This window comes from Chrysemys picta, chromosome 5 (assembly GCF_011386835.1).
Source record: "Chrysemys picta bellii isolate R12L10 chromosome 5, ASM1138683v2, whole genome shotgun sequence".
Classification (NCBI taxonomy): Eukaryota; Metazoa; Chordata; order Testudines; family Emydidae; genus Chrysemys; species Chrysemys picta.
In genome coordinates this window covers 3287711-3307133 of record NC_088795.1, presented here as the reverse complement: position 1 = coordinate 3307133, position 19423 = coordinate 3287711, and the positions used below count along the sequence as shown (strand labels likewise).

The following is a 19423-nucleotide window of genomic DNA, read 5'->3' as shown; positions in this document are numbered from 1 at the left end:
CGCCGGCCCTGTTCAGCCCGCTGCCGGCCTGGGGTTCCGCCCGCCGGCCCCGTTCAGCCCGCTGCCGGTCTGGGGTTCCGCCCGCCGGCCCCGTTCAGCCCGCTGCCGGCCTGGGGTTCTGCCCGCCGGCCCTGCTCAGCCCGCTGCCGGTCTGGGGTTCCGCCCGCCGGCCCCGTTCAGCCCGCTGCCGGCCTGGGGTTCTGCCCGCCGGCCCTGCTCAGCCCGCTGCCGGCCTGGGGTTCCGCCCGCCGGCCCCACTCAGCCCGCTGCCGGCCTGGGGTTCCGCCCGCCGGCCCCGCTCAGCCCGCTGCCGGCCTGGGGTTCCGCCCGCCGGCCCCGCTCAGCCCGCTGCCGGCCTGGGGTTCCGCCCGCCGGCCCCGCTCAGCCCGCTGCCGGCCTGGGGTTCCGCCCGCCGGCCCCGTTCAGCCCGCTGCCGGTCTGGGGTTCCGCCCGCCGGCCCCGTTCAGCCCGCTGCCGGCCTGGGGTTCTGCCCGCCGGCCCTGCTCAGCCCGCTGCCGGTCTGGGGTTCCATCCGCCGGCCCCTGTAAATGTAAAATGTATTACTGGCAGGCAAAAGCTTAAATTACAGTAAATAAATGAAGACTTGGCACACCACTTCTCAAAGGTTGCCGACCCCTGATCTACATTGTGTAAATTCCGCCTGTGTTCAACAAATATCCCTGTGTCACATGCTGATGAAGAGAATGGAAAGATACATGAATTCATAGGGTTGAATTTGTAGCATGGAGCTTTGTTAACATACCAGATCTCATGTGATGATCTGGAAGAGGAGCCAGTGCACCAAATGAGGGCATATAGACGAGAGCAGAATATCATCAAAGGAATGTGGCTGTAAGGCAACAAATTAACCAACCCTCTGCCAACAGCTTGCAAGAAGAAAACAGGCCCCAACAAGTGTTATTACTGAGCAGTGTTATTTAGTTCCTCTTTCAAAAGAGGGTTCATCGCATGTACATATTTAAAATGCCCATCTTCAGGTATAGGTGAATGATTATTACCACTATTGCTTATATTGTGGCAATGAATCTTCAGTTTCATTAACATCTGCCAATTGTATTTGTCATAAAAAATCAATGGAGACTCCCTCCTCCAGATGATCATTGTTTTTCATAATTTACGGATTTGTTGGAAAAAGGCAAAGCCAGGGGACAAACTGGCCATATGGATACGTAGTTCAAAGTTGTTCCAGGGAGACAGTGCCCAAGTTTGCAGTTCTCCGATAGCAGGTTTTCAATAAAGTCCCAAAAGACTAAACCATATGTTTTGCTTATCAGGTGCTAATCATTGAAGTTCTTCACAAGTCCCTTCCTCAAGGTTCGCTGTCCCCAATGCTTTGTAAACCCCAGGGGCCTAACTGGAGATTTTTTAGCGGACGGTTTCTCTAAGTGCTTGTAAGTCTCAATTCATGTTTTGAAATAATTCCCGGAGGGGACTAGGCCAAACTCTGTCAGGTGTAGGGCAGATTTCTAGCTCCTAAGGAGCCATAGCAGCGGTGAGAATCTGTCTCTGCATTTCTTGGGCTGTTGACTATGATGCTCAGTAGCCAGAATAAGGATTGGGGAGGTCATGACAGTACAACTGTATTTGTTTCTCTCTTGCCATTGCCACTAGTTTCTTGTCTCTTTCCTACTCAGAATTAATACAAAACATTGAGTTACCTATACAAAACCAAATGCCAGTGTTAAGTAATGTAGGTGGGGTGAGAATAACAGGGCGATGGGGAGAAGCAATTGGGAATCTGGATTCCCGCATTGTAGTCCCATCTCCACCACTGATTTATTTGGTGTGGCCTTGGACAAACCTCGCTGTGTTTCATTTTCCCCATCCTTCAGTGGGGATAATCATCCCAACTCCACCTGCCGAGAGGGTTGTTATGAGGCCAAGTTAATTCCGTGCTTCTGAGGCCCTGACATGAAAGAAGCTATAGCAGTGCAATGTATTATTAAATGTTATACTTTGAAGGATTCTAATTTGCATGCTTCATAAATAAACAACAGAAATATTGTGGGATTTGTATTGTGAAGTAGTTTCTCAAAACTGCCCGTAGAAAGGACTACATTTTCAGCCGCCCCCCCCCCACACACACACACACACACACCCCATTGTGTTTAAAAAGTCCTTTGTGCATGCAAGCAAGCAGGTATTTGCATGGCCAGGTCGGGTAATCCCATGTGCAAATACCCATTTGTTTATGCAGTGTACCTAGTTTGAGTGCAGAAATGTGGACTTTTGCATGTGCAATGTCTGTGTATGGATTTAAGTTATCCTAGTTTGGCCATGCATGCCTGTTGTCACTGTTTTAATGAGATTGTGGTCCTGGCTGACTGTCTTCATTACTTCGTCCATGACATTCCCAAAGGTGTCTCTTCTTGTACAGCTGTGGCCGGATGTCAGAGATCTGGCAGCGCCCACCGTTGATGGATTTAGCTTTACCGTCGCCTCGAATATTGAAGTTGGCAGAACCTAAAAAATACCAAACAGCGTATTTAAAACAAAGGTAAAAAACGCCACCGCTCGTATTGTGCTCCAGGTGTTTCATGTGGGTTTTCAGCATAATTAGCGTTCAAAAGCAGTATGTTTGGTTGGAGTAGGAGCAAAACGAACAGGACCGGAAAAAGGGGGAGAGCAGAGGTGCTGTATAGCTGTGCTGTGTGTGGCACTTGCTGATGATCTGCAGCTAGCTGGCTGCTGTCATTGTGTGGACTTGCCTCATTCCAGCTGCCAAATTGGGTTGAAAAAAGCTAAGCATAGAAGCATACATGCAGTGCTTTCCTCACCTTACCTTGCCATACCCTGAATGGGAAGAGAAGTGGCCTGCATGAATGTGAATGGGAGGGCTGAAAGTCTCTGTATTTGTGTGGCCAACAAACTCCACACTATGAAAATGATTGAGAACCATCCTAGAGAGCACATCATTATGTTGGGGACTCCTTCAAGGGCAAAACAGGTGGTCTACTTGGAATAGGCAAGGGCTATAAATGTGAGACAAGGATACATTTACCATAAACACGTATTCGTCTGATGAAAAGAATAGAACACTGGGTCAGATTCAAAGCGCGGTCCTGATGTAACAGACCCACCATAGAATCGACCATAGGCTCTGAGATAGTGCCTTTGTCTCTGGGTTTGGCTAGATTAGGAAAAGCGGTCAGGATTAGCTAACACATATTAGCTGCCCCTGACTAGGGCTGGCTGAAAATAGTCAGTCCAAACTGTTTTTTTGACATAAAAATGGGTTTTTGACTAAATTAAGTTTTTGCAAAAAGCTTCTGCTTTCCATGGAAAAATTTGATTAGTCAAAAAATGGAATGGTGGAAATAGAAGTGTTTCAATCTGGAAATGTTGCAGTGGTGCCTTGTGGGAGTTGTAGTTCTGTTCCCTCATGTCTCCATTCTTCTCTATCTACCAGGCTCCCCTGTTGGACTATGTCTCCTGAGATGTACCATTGCCAAGGACTCCATGATACACTGCCTTCCGCCTCCAAAAGGGGAGACTTTGTGCAACCAGGGAGCCCAACTTATAGAGGAGAAAGGGAGCATGAGGCATCTGAACTACAACTCCCATGAGGCACCGTGGCCACATTTCCATATAGAATTTTTTCAGTTTTGGACAAATTTTTTGGTATTTGAATTTCTGCCAAAAAAAATCTGATTATTCTGTGGAAAATTAGATGAAAATGAGTGTTCTTTCCATTGGAAAAAAGGGGGTTGTTTCCCCAACAGCTCTTCCCCTGGCCTAATGTCCACCTCTTTTCCAGGTCTAGACAAACCCTGTGTGACCATAACCTCCCTTAGCAGCTGCATTCCTCAGCATCTGTGCAGCTGTCAGGCTCGAGGGTGATGTTGGTGAGAATGGGAGACAGGGTGTGAGCAGGGCTGAGGAGATGAGTGACCAAATCTGGTTGCCTTCAGAAGGACATGTGAAATTCACCTGTTCAATATAACTTCCTCACCGCTGCATCTAAAACATCAAAGAGGAAGAGGAGGAAAATGAGGTGACGAGAGGAAGGGGAGGAAAGATAGTGGGAGGGGGGGGGAAGGGGTGGGTAGGGGGAGGAAGAAAGATGAAAAGCAAAGATGAAAGGAAACTGCCTAACTTCCTCTGGGGAAGTAGGGAAACAAATTAAGCCCTGGGCTTGGTTATAACTCTTGGAGACAGACAGATTCTGCTGTGACGGCCCCACTATCAAGCTCTGGATAGACAGAAACCATCAGAAATGGTGAACCTGATCATAAGAATTCTCTGCTCTGGGTCCATTTAGGGTAGCAGTTAGGGGACAGGGATAGAATTCTTAAGAGCTTTCCCCTGCAAAGTGCAGTACTGAATGGCTTATCTGTTTTTCACCACAGAGAGATGGGATAACCAGGCTGCAAGTTGTTTGCAGTATAGAAAAAGAAAGGCCCTATTTATGGTGTCTCCCAAGAGAAACAGAGGCGGAATATGCTAAGGGAACAGACAATCAAAACTAGCAACTGTCCATCACCAAGTTTGCAGCACCAGGCCATGCACTGTGTGCACCTTTAAACTGGGAGCTGGAGGAGTTAGTGAAAGTCAATGGGATTTGGGCATCACTGCAGGTCTACTTAGGATGCCCATATTCTTTATTTTCAGCTGCCGCCTTTTGCTTCTTCACCAAGTGAAAATGCTCCCCTTTCCCCTTCCCCCATTTTGTTAAAAAATGTTCCCAGCCTTTGTCCTGAAACATGAGATTGGGGATGGGCAGTTTTTCTATCTTGCTTTGTGATGGGGAGAGGTGTGAGATGACCGGATTTCCCCTCGTCCACACTCAGCAGTTCATTAATTCCCTGGCTCTTTCTTTTGGTCTCATTCACACAGTCACCCTAGCTCCCTTTGTTCATTTGACCACTGGAGTTATGCACCAGAGCAGCTCAATATTCATGTACAAAGTGGCTTAGACCAGGTTTTGGGGCAGGGCTGATGGTTTTGCATCATGGCGAGGCGTGCGGTGATGGAGGGTTTAGCAACGTAGGTAACAGAGAGCAACAACTCACTTTGCTACCCAGTTCCATAATCTGGGGCAATTCAGTCTCGGGGTGGAGCACCCCCGGTTCATCATGTGGACCCCAGATCCCAAGCCTCACGCCTGAGAGAACCCTGCTCATCTCCCAACCCCCTGGGTCCCTCCACAGCCCTCAGGGAGGCAGGAATTAACCCCGGAAATAAAAGCTGCACTCAGCTATCACGCCAGTGGCTTTATGTGGGCTGGACAAACCCGCAAATAGCATGAGACCATTTGTGGGCCCATGGGGAGTTTCACATCCTCCCTCCAACCAGAGCATGGTGTACTTAGTCCCCAGAGCCCAGACATACAGACCAGCATTCGCTAGCCCAAATAAGAGTCCATCCCACCCCCAGCTCCAGTCTCAGGGCAGGCACCTCCTGCCCCTGGCAGCACTGGCTGGTGCCTGGGTGGGGTGTGAGCTGGGAGGGTGAATCCTGGTCTCTGCTGCATTGCCTGGCATCCATCTCTGTGTCACTGGGCTCCCCGCTGTGTCCAGGTTGCTCCTTCCGCCTTGCCATGCCCATGCCCCCAGCCTGCTCCCTGGGCTGACCCCCAGCCTGCAGGTCCAGGCTGCATGTAGTCCTGTTCCCTCCCGCAGCAACATGTGCTCCCGACCTAACCCCACAGTCTTCTCCAGCCCCATCCCTGTGCCCGGTGCTCAGCCCAGAGCCTGCCAGGGCTGCAGCCAATCATTTGCCCCACCTTGGGCCAGGCGGAGCTCCTGCTCTGGAGTGGCATTCCCCTCCTGCAATGGGGGGTGGTTTCAGGGAGTCACACCAGCCATGCCTTAGCCAGCAGAGCTCTGGGGCCAGCTCCCCTCTCTGCCCCCCAATTCAATCAGGACTGGTGGGGAGGACTGGACCTTTCACACTGGACCCATGCCCATGTGGAATGCGGACTCCACACCCAGATCACTGCTTAGCAGGGTGACGGCTCCCTCAAGCACATACCTACTCCAGATATTTTCATGCACTCCCTAAGTTACACTGTCTCTATGGCTTTGGTTTTATTTACACCAGGCATTAAATGAAAACCAGTTTTAGGTCTGGTTGTTACAGCATCACCACCACAATCCTTGTAGACAAACAACCACAATAATTCTGCAACAATGTCGCTAGTTTAATTCAAATAAACAAACCTATTCTGGGAACACCCTGACGCTGTGTCCATGTTGCATGTTTGTGTTTTTTCTTAGGCCTCGTAGTTCTCCGGAGTGGCCCATGCCAACAGCTGCACTCACCTGTGAGGCTTCCCAGCGGGTTCTAGAACTTGCGCGTCCCAAATCAGTGCATCCAGGCTTCGTGCTAGACAGAAAGGTGATGGTGATGTTCAACCAAACTGGGAAAGGGGAACCGTCGCTCCCCCCTGTATCAGCTTTCAGCAACAATTTCACTTTGGTTGCTGCAGCCTGAGGTTAGCCATGGAATAGACACAATGGCCTGTTCGCACTACAGAAACAGCTGGAGGGTTCTGCCAGTTCAGGAGATGGGGCACAAGTTGCTTGATATGCTTTTTAATTACTAGGTTAAGAAAGTTGTGCCAGACTTGCCATGGCTGCCCAGCCATACTAATTGACACCATTTTTAAAGCGTCTTTTTCTTGTAGTTTAGTGGTGACTTAAATGGTGGCCCGTTTGCATGATGGGGTTTTTTTGTTGTTGTTGCTTTGGTTGGTTGATAAAGATAATAGTGGTGACAGAATACACGTAAACTTCTGTAAGGCTTTTGACTTGGTACTGCATGACATTTTGATTAAAAAAACTAGAATGATACAAAATGAACATGGCCCACCTTAAATAGATTAAAACTGGCTAACTGATAGATCTCACACTGTAACTGTAAACGGAATCGTCACTGGCTCTGTTTCCAGCAGGGTCTTTCAGGGATTGGTTCTAGGCCCAATGCTGTTTAACATTTTTATCAATGACCTGGAAGAAAACAAAATTATCACTGTTAAAGTTTGCAGATGACACACAAATTGGGGGAGTAGTAATAATGAAGAGGACAGGTCACTGATACAGAATGATCTAGAACGTTTGGTAAACTGGGCACAAGCATTTTAATACTAAATGTAAATGGATATATCTGAGGACAGAGAATGCAGGCTATACTTACAGGATGGGGGACTCTATCCCGGGAACCTGTGACTCCAAAATAAGATTTGGGGGTTGGGGTGGATAATCAGCTGAACATGAGCTCCCAGTGTGACTCTATCGGCAAAAGAGATAAGGTGATCCTGGGATGCATAAACAGGAGAATCTCGGCTGGGAACAGAGAGGTTATTTCACCTCTGTAACTGGCATTAAAGCAACTGCTGCTGGAATCCTGTGTCCAGTTCTGGTGCCCATAATTTAAGATGGATGTTGATAAATTGAAGAGGGTTCAGAGAAGAGCCATGAGACCAATTAAAGGGTTTAAAAACCTGCCTTAGCGTGATAGACTCCAGGAGCTCACTCTATTTAGCTTAACCAACAGAAGGATGAGGGGTGACTTGGTTACAGTCTATAAGTACCTATATGGGAAACAGATACTTCGTAATGGGCTCTTCAGTCTAGCAGAGGAAGGTCGAACACAATCCAACAGATGGAAGTTGAAGCTAGACAAATTCAGACTGGAAATGAGGTGTACATTTTTAACAGTGAGGGTAATTAACCATTGGAACCATTTACCAACGGTCATGGTGGATTCTCCGTCATTGGCAATTTTTAAATTAAGATTGGGTGCTTTTCATACAGATCGGCTCTAGGTAGGGTGACCAGATAGCAAGTGTGAAAAATCGGGACATGGGGTGGGGGGTAATAGGAGCCTATATAAGAAAAAAACCCCAAAATCGGGACTGTCCCTATAAAATCGGGACATCTGGTCACCCTAGCTCTAGGAATTATTTGGGGAAAGTCTCTGGCCTGTGTTATAAAGGAGGTCAGGCTAGATGATCACAATGGTCCCTTCTGGTCTTAGAATCTACCACTCTACATGTTCTCTTTATGTGTTACAGAAATTCCAAAAGACATCTGATGGGGGATTGAAAACAGACTAGTCTAAGTGGCCAAAAATAACTACAAACCGACATCATGCTCTTGGCTATAGTGCATGATAAAATGGGTTGGGAAAATGGAAAGAGCTGATTGGTTGATAAGAATTCTGACCCACTGTTGTTGCTAGATAATGCAAACCACATTTGGAATTCATTAGCCATGTTCACATTGGACATACTTACCCACCTGTACAAGGACAGAAGAAAGGGCCAGGAACAGCAGTTCCCCCTTTTTTGATGCTATTGTACAGGAAACCTAAATTGAGAGTGACCTCTGAAGTCTCTCTTCTTCAGTTGGTCACTCTCTAGTAAGGGGTGAGAGGGTTCAGGCAGGATCTCAGATAACATGAGTCATATTCATTCATGTACATAGTAGGGAAGCAGAAGTGCTTACACCGCAGGAATCACTGGGTGAGATTCTGTGACCTGTGGTATGCAGGAGGTCAGACTAGGTGATCATAGTGGTTTCTTCTGGCCCCAATTATGACTATTGCAAAAAGAGAATTAAAAATCCCATTCCAGTACATAAATTACTCTCGCCTTTGAAGATGCAAGTTAAGAGACCATCCTTTTTTTTTAAAGTATGAATATCTATATTTAACAAATAAATGTTATGACTGTCAGGAAGGAGGATTAGAAAATTGCTTTGTTGTGGGAAATATTACTGTCACAGATCAGGGCAACTACACCTGTATCCCTCTCCATCCTTACCAAGGTACCCACTGTAGGTTGACAGCTCTTCAGCAATAACCTCTCTTGGGCAGAGACCTGTCTTTTTCTCCCCCTGACCAGAGATTTTCCAGGCTGCATGGTTTCCTGCCTACACTGTGATATTCCCAGCAAGCCAGACAGCTTAACAGGCCAGTGTCTCCACTTTGCTTTCACTCTGGAGGCTATGAACAACGTAATTACCACACAGCTCTATCTAAGCAAGCACAGTTATTCTTAAGATGAAAGCATAACAGAGAAAGGTGTTAATGACAGTACAAGAACCTACATGCATTCTCAAAAGCTTACCGTGGCTACCCCCACTCCAACCTCAGGCTCTGGTCGGTGTCAGTCCTTTAAAACCCACCGCTGGGTTTTTGCCATGGTTACAAGTTTATAACCATCTCAGATACAGAACCAGAGCAATCATGAATAGCTCAGTCTTTCCTGTATACAGCTTGGGCCTTTGATCTTGGCCTCATGTAACAGGCGAGACAAAAGCCCACTCCTCAGCGTGGAGCTTCAAAGAGCTTGGTTTTTGCATAACTGGAGATGGGGAATTTACATTCACCTCCCCCTAGGCATTTCCCAAGAAATCCCCTTCACAATTGTCCATTCTTGTCTGGCACATGGTTCAGTATAGTCCTTTGATCAGTCACGCCTCACATCACAGCTGCCCTGCCCCCAGAGAGGTAATATACTATTCTGCCCCACAATAATACTTAAACTTTGCATTTAATATAATGGACCCCAAAGATACTTAAACTTAATTCAGTAAGGTCTTCCAAGATCTTGCAGGCCATTGCCACATCCAGCACTATTACAACACAGGGAGAAACCTGCTTCTGCATTTTACTCACATAGCTTGTTCTGTGAATTCTATTTGGGTGTAGTTCAGTAATTTCATTTCCTTTCAATCAGCTGGCTAAAATAAAAAACAATAACAACCATGAATCCTATTAGCCATAAAAATATGTAATGCTAACGACATTGTGTATCTGTTCTCTGGATGCTTTGTGCAATAGTTCGACTGTTTATGGTCAATATATTTCTTTGTCACAGTATTTCCTGTCAATGTAGCTGAAAAATAGATGTAGTCTAGGAAAGCAACGCCTCCCTCTCTTTAGTGACTTCTGTTGTGTAACATTAGGGCTGTATGGGAGGGTACGTGATGTATATCAAGTTTATATTTTTGGATGCAGGTGTTTGCCTACTTCATGCCAGCTGTGAATGCCAAGAACAACATTTGGCTGAAATGACAGCTCCCATTCTCTCTATTTCCCAGATCCAATGTGGCCAGCAAAAGAAGATGAGTACAATACTCATGTCCCCAAAAGGCACTGCAGTCCCCTAGCTGATCTTGCAAAACTCCACTTGCTAAATTGTCAGACAAGCTTCTTTGTGCTTCCTGCCATGCTGTGCCTCCCTCTTGGGAAGAGCTCCCCTAAATATCCACCAAGCCACCTCACTGGCATCCTGCACCGCCCTCCTTTTCCAAGAAGCATACAAAAAAACCCTGATAATGGTCAGGCTGCTGGTATGCTAAGCGAGCCCACTGTCCATCATGCTGACCTGTATTATCTTTTTGTTTCCTTGCACTCCCCCGTCTGTCTGTGTCCATCTGTTGTCTCTTGTCTTACACTTGGATTAAGTCTTTTTGTTCTGTGTTTATACAGTACTTAGCACAATGGGGTCCTGGTCCATGACTGGGCCTCCTCAGTGCTACCACAATGTAGAGTAATAAATGTAGTTAGGTGTTTGGCTCCGTGTGTTTACTCTGTGTGCCGTCCCAGCTCTGCGCAGGTGAACTGCCCAATGACCACAAGATCCATCAAGGTGCAAAGGCACTTGGTCGGGTTTATTGTTAACGAAGCACGGTCCTCGCTCCCCTGATCAATGTCTATAGATACACTAGCACATGCACGCCCGTGGCAACGCACCAGTTCAGTGAATGGCGGGACTTTCCATTTCCCCCTCGGCTAGCCAAAGACTCTCCCTCCGAGACTCCATTTTATATATCAATGCAAACAAGTTACGTATTGCCCCACTGATGTAGTTAGGTGCCACCCATCACCTTTTACATGTTGGTTCGATCAAAACATCTCTATCCATCATGCTGTCATCCTGACCTTATATTTCGAATGGGTCAGCGTGTTCCTGTTCTCTTTAGGGAATGAGCTAGTATTGAGGTGTTCTGGTACCACCCTACTGGAATGTGCTTGCATGAGTGCTCTGTGCCTAGCACCTCTTCGGAATGCGTGTTTCTGCAATATCAGCCCTGTTCTTCCCAGATTCTGTGAACAGGTCCTGTCTAGCTCACAGCCTGACTTTGATCACTACTTTAGCCCAGGCCTCAGGCCTTATTCCAAGCCTCTGATACAAGGGCTTATGTCTCCGGGTCTCTTCCCACTACATTCCTCCACTTTTTGTCTTTTTATGGGGAGGATGTTCACCCATTGTCCTGGAAAAGCATAATGCATGGACTGAAGGTGACCCATTGGACTAAACACTGTTATGTGGTCACCTTACACATTCATGCCTCATCTGTCCTGTAATCTACACATTCCCTCGTACGACTGATAGATTTTATTTTTTAATTGTTTTTAGTTCCTTATGGTGGACCTGGGAATGTTAGGCCCGGGACCGTGACTGATGTGTGGGATTTAGAGTTGTTTTTTGATAACTTTGGGGCGACATGAGGAGGCCTTTCTACTTAGCTGGTGATTGATGAGAAGGGCTTTGGTCACTATTACAAGTGTATTGTGCTTATACTTTATAGAGTAGTACAGGTGTATAGATGGATATATATGAGGGATTACATGATTATTTTCTTGAATAGATGAATACCAGACATATTCCCTATAAGCCCTGCTAGAAGGAAAAGGTGGGGAGAACTAATGCATCAGGCTTTAAGGAGTCCCTTGCAGGTTGCTGCGCTTGCAGGTGGATTTTATGGGGCCATTGCTCACCTGTTGTGGTGCATGCCTTCAGTAAATGGGTAGAGGCATTTCCCACCAGGAAAGAAGATAGACCTGCAGCTGCTAAAATGCTGATGCTGGAAGTATTCCCCAGATGAGGACTGCCACACAGTACTGATTCTGATAATGGACCTGCATTCATTGGGAAAGGATTCCGGACCATGATACATGGGCTGCTATTCCCTTACCTTTGCACATTCCCTACCATCCTCAAGCTGGAAGGCAGGTGGAAAGTATGAACAAGTCTCTTAAAATTGAATTATCCAAAGTGTGCAATGAACTGGGAACAAATTGGGATATGGTGCTCCCGTGGGTTCATATGAGAATCTGGAGCCGTCCAAATCGCATGACAGGATTTAGCCCTTCTGAGGTGCTCTTTGCCTGTCTGGAAAAACTTGCTATACCCCCCAGATTACTGAAAGCAATGGCAACCCCAATCTGGATAAACCATCTTAAACACTGGTTGGGTATGGCCCAAGGGTCTGCTGCAGCAAACCCAGCTGCAGAACAGCAAAAAATGAATCAAGATGAAAACAGTGATATTAAGCAATGGCAAATTGGAAGCCAAGTAATGGTTAAAAGTGACCAGCACCTATTGTCATGTTTCCCCATTTTCTTTTTTAAAATTCATATGGGTCCCCCCTTGCTGGCAATTCATCGGGTCCAAATTTAATCAAACTCTGTGGGGATTTGCAGAGTAGGTATTAGGGGGTTCCCTACCTCATAGTTTTCTGCCATGTTAGATCGCGATTCCTACAGAGGGCAGCTCGTTTACTTAACAGATCAGCGGTTGGGGTCCCCAGTGTAGTTAGCTGTTTGGCTGCATGTGTTTCCTCCATATGCCATCCCAGCTCTTTGCAGGTAGCTGGCACAGCAAATCTCAAGTGAACCACTCAATGACCACAAGGTCCATCAAGGTGCGAAGGCATTTGGTCAGGTTTATTGTCAATGAAGCATGGTCCTAGCTCCCTGGATCAATGTCTACAGTTCTATTAGCACATATATGCCCGTGACAATGGACGCAGCTCAGTGAATGCCAGGTGGCTTTACCTTCCCGGGAGTCCTGTCAGCCCCCTCTTCAAGTCCAATAGGCCTTGGTTCAAACCAGGTGTACGAGGTAGGTGCCTGACATCAGACCGTCTATCCTCTCCTCCACCAGACTGCCAGGTCCTTTACTGTAGGCCCAGGGCTGGCAGGGATGTGATCAAGCTGCACACACTGCGAGACGGGTCAGAGCAGTGCTCACAGCTGGAGAGGAGCAGGAAACCTGCTGCAGCCTGCCTGGAGAGATGGCCAGAAAAGTTAGGTGCTGAGAGAAGTTCAGGACGAGAGTAGGAGCCGGGGGAAGAGTAGCACGATCAAAGTCTGTGAGGGTCTGGGAAAGCAATACAGTACAGTGGTTGGTGGACCATAAAGAGCCTGACATGGTGGAGAGGCGAGTGGAAGGGCTGATGTCAGGACAAGTACCTTGCACATCTGGTGAGAAACGGCTTTACTGTACTGAGATCCCCTGGGGCCCATTGGGCCTGCTGCTGCACTTTTCCCAGGCCCAGTAACTCCTGGCTGCAGGCCTGGAGACTAAGCAGTTCTGTGCCATCTATACTGTGTGAGGCGTTTTATTCCCCCCTCTTGCTTTTCTTGCCTTACAGATCAGCCTTTGCCCAAAATAGCTTATGTCCAAATAAATCTGTTAGTCTTTAAGGTGCCACCGGACTCCTTGTTGTTTTTGTGGATACAGACTAACACAGTTACCCCTCTGATAGATTAGCCTTTGTGTGCCTGGGGCACCCCTGGTGATTTTCCATTGAGCAGGTTGGGTGGCTGCCAGGTACACTCGCGCACACAAACTTTGGAAAGACATCCCCCTTTTTTCTCTTCACTTATAATCCCTGTATTCTCCTCCTATGGCTGCTGTTTATCCACCCTTGAGCACAGTATTGTGAATGCGCCACTGTAAACATTATCTAAGGTCCTTCCTTTCCATTGCCTGCGGCTCCACCAGATGCGTAGCAGCAGTTCCATGACATCCTCGGCCCACCTGTTGTTTCCTCCCATAAAGAAGGCCAACACCCAAACTTCCAAACAACATACAGTGGAGGTTGGTTTGGGGACTCAGGGTGGCATTTCCAGGGCCCGTTGTTTTCAATGGGATTGGTGCTCCTCAACCACTTAGGCACTTTTGAAACTCCCACCCTAAGAGGAGATTTTTAACTTTTGTTCTGCGTGTTTCAATGAAGCTTTGTGCCTTGCTGTCTAAGTCTGACTTGGTTACTGGTATGTGTCAGAGATCAAACTTTTCAAATGTAGGCACCTAAAGCTAGGGACCCACCTCCCTGGTTAGGTACCCACATTAAAAATGGCCTGATTTTTCAGACCGCTCCCACTGATGTCAATGGGAACTGGGCATATTCAGCTCCTCTGAAAATCAAACTCTTATACAGGTGCCTAAGGTGAGAAACCTGCCTGTGATAATATTGGCCTCCAACATCTAACAGACCTGTGTACTGGTTTATTTGCCCTCTGTAGGTTGAAACACAAATTACAGACACTGCGAGGATGACTCTCACCCCTCCAAGAACACAACGTCTTGCCCAGCCGAAGATTCAGAAGAATACTTTGTGTTACGACCGGGGAAGTCCCGAGTCCATGATCCGTCCAGTAAGGCAATGTGGCTGCAGCTCCTTGGTGTGAAGGGCCTTCCTCTCTATTGATGGGCTGTCATTGGTCTCCCTTAGATGACAAAAGCAGACAATGCTTATGCATTCAGTGTATAAAAAACAGCTTCAGGCTTCACAAGCCAGTATCCTCCTCCCTGCCCGCAGAGAACCGCTGGGCAATGGTTCTGGTGCAATCCCGGGTCAGGCTGGATCCCGGGCGCCTGGCACATGGTGCTCAGATACCCTGAAGATGTGCAAGGCATGAACACAAGGCAGACGGATAGATGGCAGGTGGGTGGGTAGGTAAGAGATAGACAGGCTGGAGGAGAGCGGGCACTGCACAGATCCTCTCATTCTCCTCCATGCATAAGGGCCCAGAGAAGCTGCTCTAGCCATTAGGCTGAAGTAGCTGCTGCAGAACAGGTCTGCAGCCAGTCTGTAGCCTGGGACAAGGATTCTTTCTCCCACCCATGCATTTGTCTGGCACCTGACGTGGTGCTCAGGCTGGCACTGCACTTTGCACTTACCCCAGGAGAAAAAGGAGCAGCAGTACAGATCCATTTGAAGCTTGTCCCGTTTATGGGAAGAGGGAGATGCAGTGGTTAAGATGGAGAGTGCACCATGCCGGGCAGCGAAGGTGATGCATGGAATGAAAGTGCTTTGGCATAGGATAGCCTGACAAGCCAGGGTGATCTAGTCCAGGGGTTCTCAAACTGGGGGTCATGACCCCTCAGGGGGTCATGGTGGGTCGCAAGCTGTTAGTCTCCACCCCAAACACCACTTTACATACAGCGTTTGTAATAGTGTTAAATATTTGTAAAGTGTTTTTAATTTATAGGGGGGGGGTCACACTCAGGCTTGCTGTGTGAAAGGCGTCCCCAGTACAAAAGATGAGAACCACTGCTATGTGATCTTGGGCAAGTCACCTCCCTTCTCTGTGCCTCAGTTTCTCCCTCCCGTGTCCACGTAGACTATAAAAGTTCTCTCACTGCGTGTGTGCCGTGCCCAGCACAGCAAGGCCTGATGGCTGTGGGCACCCCTGTAATTCTAAAGATAAGACCAAAGGGGCTAGGAGCTTGGGCAAAAGAGAATCAAGTCCAGGGCCAGGGTGTTAGTGGTTGGGATGAAGAGGAAAGGGCGGATTTCAGAGCTACTGATGGGAAAGAACCAGCTGTGAGAGGGAAATGAAGGAGAGGAATTCCCTCAACTCCAGACCCTGCCCCTTTGTTCTGGTCCATTCCACAGACTCAGACTTCAGTCTCTAACAACCCTTGGCTAGCTGAGATCCTGCAGTGAGACTAGTCTCAGGAATGGTTCTTTCCCCTCACCCCTAAACCCCTCCTGCACCCCAACCCCCTGCCCCAGGCTCAGCCCGGAGCCCCCTCCACACTCCGAACCCCTCGGCCCGAGCTCAGAGCTCGCACCCCCTCCCACACCCCAACTCCCTGCCCCAGCCCGGTGAAAGTGAGTGAGGGTGGGGGAGAGCAAGTGACGGAGGGAGGGGGGATGGAGTGAGCGAGGCAGGGCCTCAGACAAGGGAGGGAGGGACAGGGTAGGGGCAGGGTAAGGTTGTTTGGGTTTGTGTGATTAGACAGTTGGCAACCCTATCGTGCTGTGATGAGGGAATTGGTAGCGGGAGAGGCAGCTAGGGGAGCTGGCGAGCTCTGATAGGGATACTTTAGCTCTCTGGCGGGTGTCAGGCATCTCCACTCTGCCCACCTCTGTTCAGTGCGTGTGTGAGAAGCCAGTGGGAGGGTCAGTGCAGAGCTGTGTCTGCAGTACCTTCAGTATGCCGAAGGGTCAAGTGACCCTCCCCAGCATCTAGTGCCCCCAGCAGCCGGCCCGGGCAGGGCCAGAGCCTCTCCTCTTCCAGCCACGCTGCCCTCCTGGGACGCTGCCCAGGCTCCACTCCTGGGGGCTCCGGCTCACTCAGCCACGGTCCCCAGAAGCTGAGCCTGGGCAGGGGGCAGCCTGCCGGGCACTCTCCCAGTGGCTCTGGGGCCTGGCTGCCAAGAACAGTTGAACCTGCCAGGGGGAGCTGGCGCAGGGGGAGGACAGAGCCCCCCCCCCCCCCCGGGTAATGGTGGACGGGGAGTGTGCAGGGGCCCTAGGTTGGGGGTGGGGTGGGGAGGAGTCACGTGGGGAGTTCAACTGCCCCCCCTTTAGCTGGTGCTCCCTTTTGTGTCCCTACCACGAGTCGCCTTGATGCATCCAGCATTATAACGGGGCCATGTAGCCCAGGCCAGAGAGTATGGTGGCGTGTTTCTCTCCTGGTCTGGGCAGGACTGGCCGTGAGGTTCATTCTTGCTGAGACTGAGCCTGTGATGGCAGGTTGGGGGAAGCAGTGCAGGGTTAGCAAAGGCACTGTCGGCCCCCCTGATTGAGGGGATGGGTGCAGCATTTGTCACTTGGGTGTATAACTTAGTAGGCTTGGTAGACTCCCAGCCGCTTCCCTAGGATCAAATAACAGCAGTGGCCAGGCGGTGTCTGGGCAGGAGGCGCCAGCCTTTTCTCTTGTCTGTGGACTTTGCTACCGTGATCCATGCCTTTGTCACATCTCGCCTGCTCTGCTGGGCTGCACTGGGTACAAATCCCTTTGGGAACAGAAGGGTTTATGAAGTGGGGTCTCCTGACAGGAGAGTATGGCACTGGGCTGCAGATTGGCACTGGCTGCCCCATGGCTTCCTAACATTCAGCCCAGCACTTCATGGCAGAACGCTCCTTCGGCTTGAATCTAACAGCTGTACTTTCAGGACAGAACTCTTCCTGTGGTTCCTCTCACAGGTATCTAGGTCTGCCCAGCAAGCAGTAGCAAGTGTTCGGACACGAGAGTTGGCTAAAGCAAAAGCGGTGTCACCTGAGTATCTGCCTGCCCGTGATACTGAACGGCCAGTGACAAAGGCAGCAAAGCACGCAGTGACTACACCTAGGATTGAGGAACTGTCCCAGCCGTGCAAAAGGTATGTGCTCACCAAAGGGGCTTGCTCAAAGGAGAGGTGAGAGCACTTTCCTTTGTCGTCGTTCCTGTGTCTCACCAGCTGGGTCTATGGCCATTTCGTATAGAACATGGAAATGTATTAAGCAGAATTAGTTCTTGTAGAAACCCAAAAGCTAGTTGTGCTGTTAAACAGCTGCCAGTCCACCCCAGAGATGTTTGCATGTTAGTATTGGAAGAAGCAACTCGTGAATTGGACTGTTTATATAGTTGAAAAGTGCTTTTAAATTTTTTGAGATGGCAGAGCTGGGAAAACCACTCTGGATTACTGAATTTAGCACATTAGTTAGTAAATATGTTAAGACAAGTAAGGCTAATGTATCATACAATGCTCTTTGTTCATTTATGTAGCCTTTGTCACGCTGTCTGGAGTGGCCCACAACTGTGAGTGCCAAGTATCAGAGGGGTAGCCGTGTTAGTCTGAATCTGTAAAAAGCAACAGAGGGTCCTGTGGCACCTTTAAGACTAACCGAAGTATTGGGAGCATAAGCTTTCGTGGGTAAGAACCTCACTTATTCAGATGCAAGTAATGGAAATCTCCAGAGGCAGGTATAAATCAGTATGGAGATAACGAGGTTAGTTCAATCAGGGAGGGTGAGGTGCACTGCTAGCAGTTGAGGTGTGAACACCAAGGGAGGAGAAACTGCTTCTGTAGTTGGATAGCCATTCACAGTCTTTGTTTAATCCTGATCTGATGGTGTCAAATTTGCAAATGAACTGGAGCTCAGCAGTTTCTCTTTGGAGTCTGGTCCTGAAGTTTTTTTGCTGTAAGATGGCTACCTTAACATCTGCTATTGTGTGGCCAGGGAGGTTGAAGTGTTCTCCTACAGGTTTTTGTATATTGCCATTCCTGATATCTGACTTGTGTCCATTTATCCTCTTGCGTAGTGACTGTCCAGTTTGGCCAATGTACATAGCAGAGGGGCATTGCTGGCACATGATGGCATATATAACATTGGTGGACGTGCAGGTGAATGAGCCGGTGATGTTGTAGCTGATCTGGTTAGGTCCTGTGATGGTGTTGCTGGTGTAGATATGTGGGCAGAGTTGGCATCGAGGTTTGTTGCATGAGTTGGTTCCTGAGTTAGAGTTGTTATAGTGTGGTGCGTGGTTGCTGGTGAGAATATGCTTAAGGTTGGCGGGTTGTCTGTGGGCGAGGACTGGCCTGCCTCCCAAGGTCTGTGAAAGTGAGGGATCATTGTCCAGGATGGGTAGTAGATCACTGATGATGCATTGGAGAGGTTTAAGCTGAGGACTGTAGGTGATGGCCAGTGGAGTTCTATTGGTTTCTTTTTTGGGCCTGTCTTGAAGCAGGAGGCTTCTGGGTACACGTCTGGCTCTGTTGATTTGTTTCTTTATTTCCTTGTGTGGGTATCATAGTTTTGAGAATGCTTGGTGAAGATCTTGTAGGTGTTGGTCTCTGTCTGAGGGGTTGGAGTAGATGCGGTTGTACCTCAGCACTTGGCTGTAGACGATGGATCGTGTGGTGTGTCCAGGGTAGAAGCTGGAGGCATGAAGGTAGGCGTAGCGGTCGGTGGGTTTTTGGTATAGGGTGGTGTTAACATGGCCATCGTTTATTTGTACTGTGGTGTCTAGGAAGTGGACCTCCCGTGTAGATTGGTCCAGGCTGAGGTTGATGGTGGGGTGGAAGCAATATATACCTCCAGACCAGTGGCACCGCTATGGGCACCTGCATGGCCCCACAATATGCCAACATTTTTATGGCTGACCTGGAACAACGCTTCCTCAGCTCTCGTCCACTCACGCCCCTTCTCTACCTACGCTATATTGATGACATCTTCATCATCTGGACCCATGGGAAGGAGACCCTGGAAGAATTCCACCATGATTTCAACAGCTTCCACCCCACCATCAACCTCAACCCCTAGGTCCTTTTCTGCAGAATTGCTGCCTAGCCATTCGGTCCCTAGTCTCTAGCAGTGCATGGGATTCTTCCGTCCTAAGTGTGGCAATATATCACCACCTATTACAAAATGTTCTGTGAGCT

At 48.7% G+C, this 19423-nt stretch overlaps 1 protein-coding gene across 2 annotated transcripts in view; it reads left to right on the top strand.

Annotated features, from left to right (window-relative positions):
* Positions 1–19423, top strand: part of SPMAP2L (sperm microtubule associated protein 2 like) — a 62415-nt gene that overhangs the window by 42208 nt on the left and 784 nt on the right. Inside the window, exons 5-8 of one of the 2 annotated variants that reach the window (XM_024111083.3) lie at positions 2399–2518; positions 6240–6360; positions 14290–14421; positions 17205–17380. In XM_024111083.3, coding sequence (XP_023966851.1) covers positions 2399–2518; positions 6240–6360; positions 14290–14421; positions 17205–17380 — 549 coding nt within the window. Of the gene's footprint in view, positions 1–2380; positions 2519–6239; positions 6361–14289; positions 14422–17204; positions 17381–19423 lie in introns of both variants that reach the window. The other variant, XM_065595817.1, reaches the window with a different exon arrangement.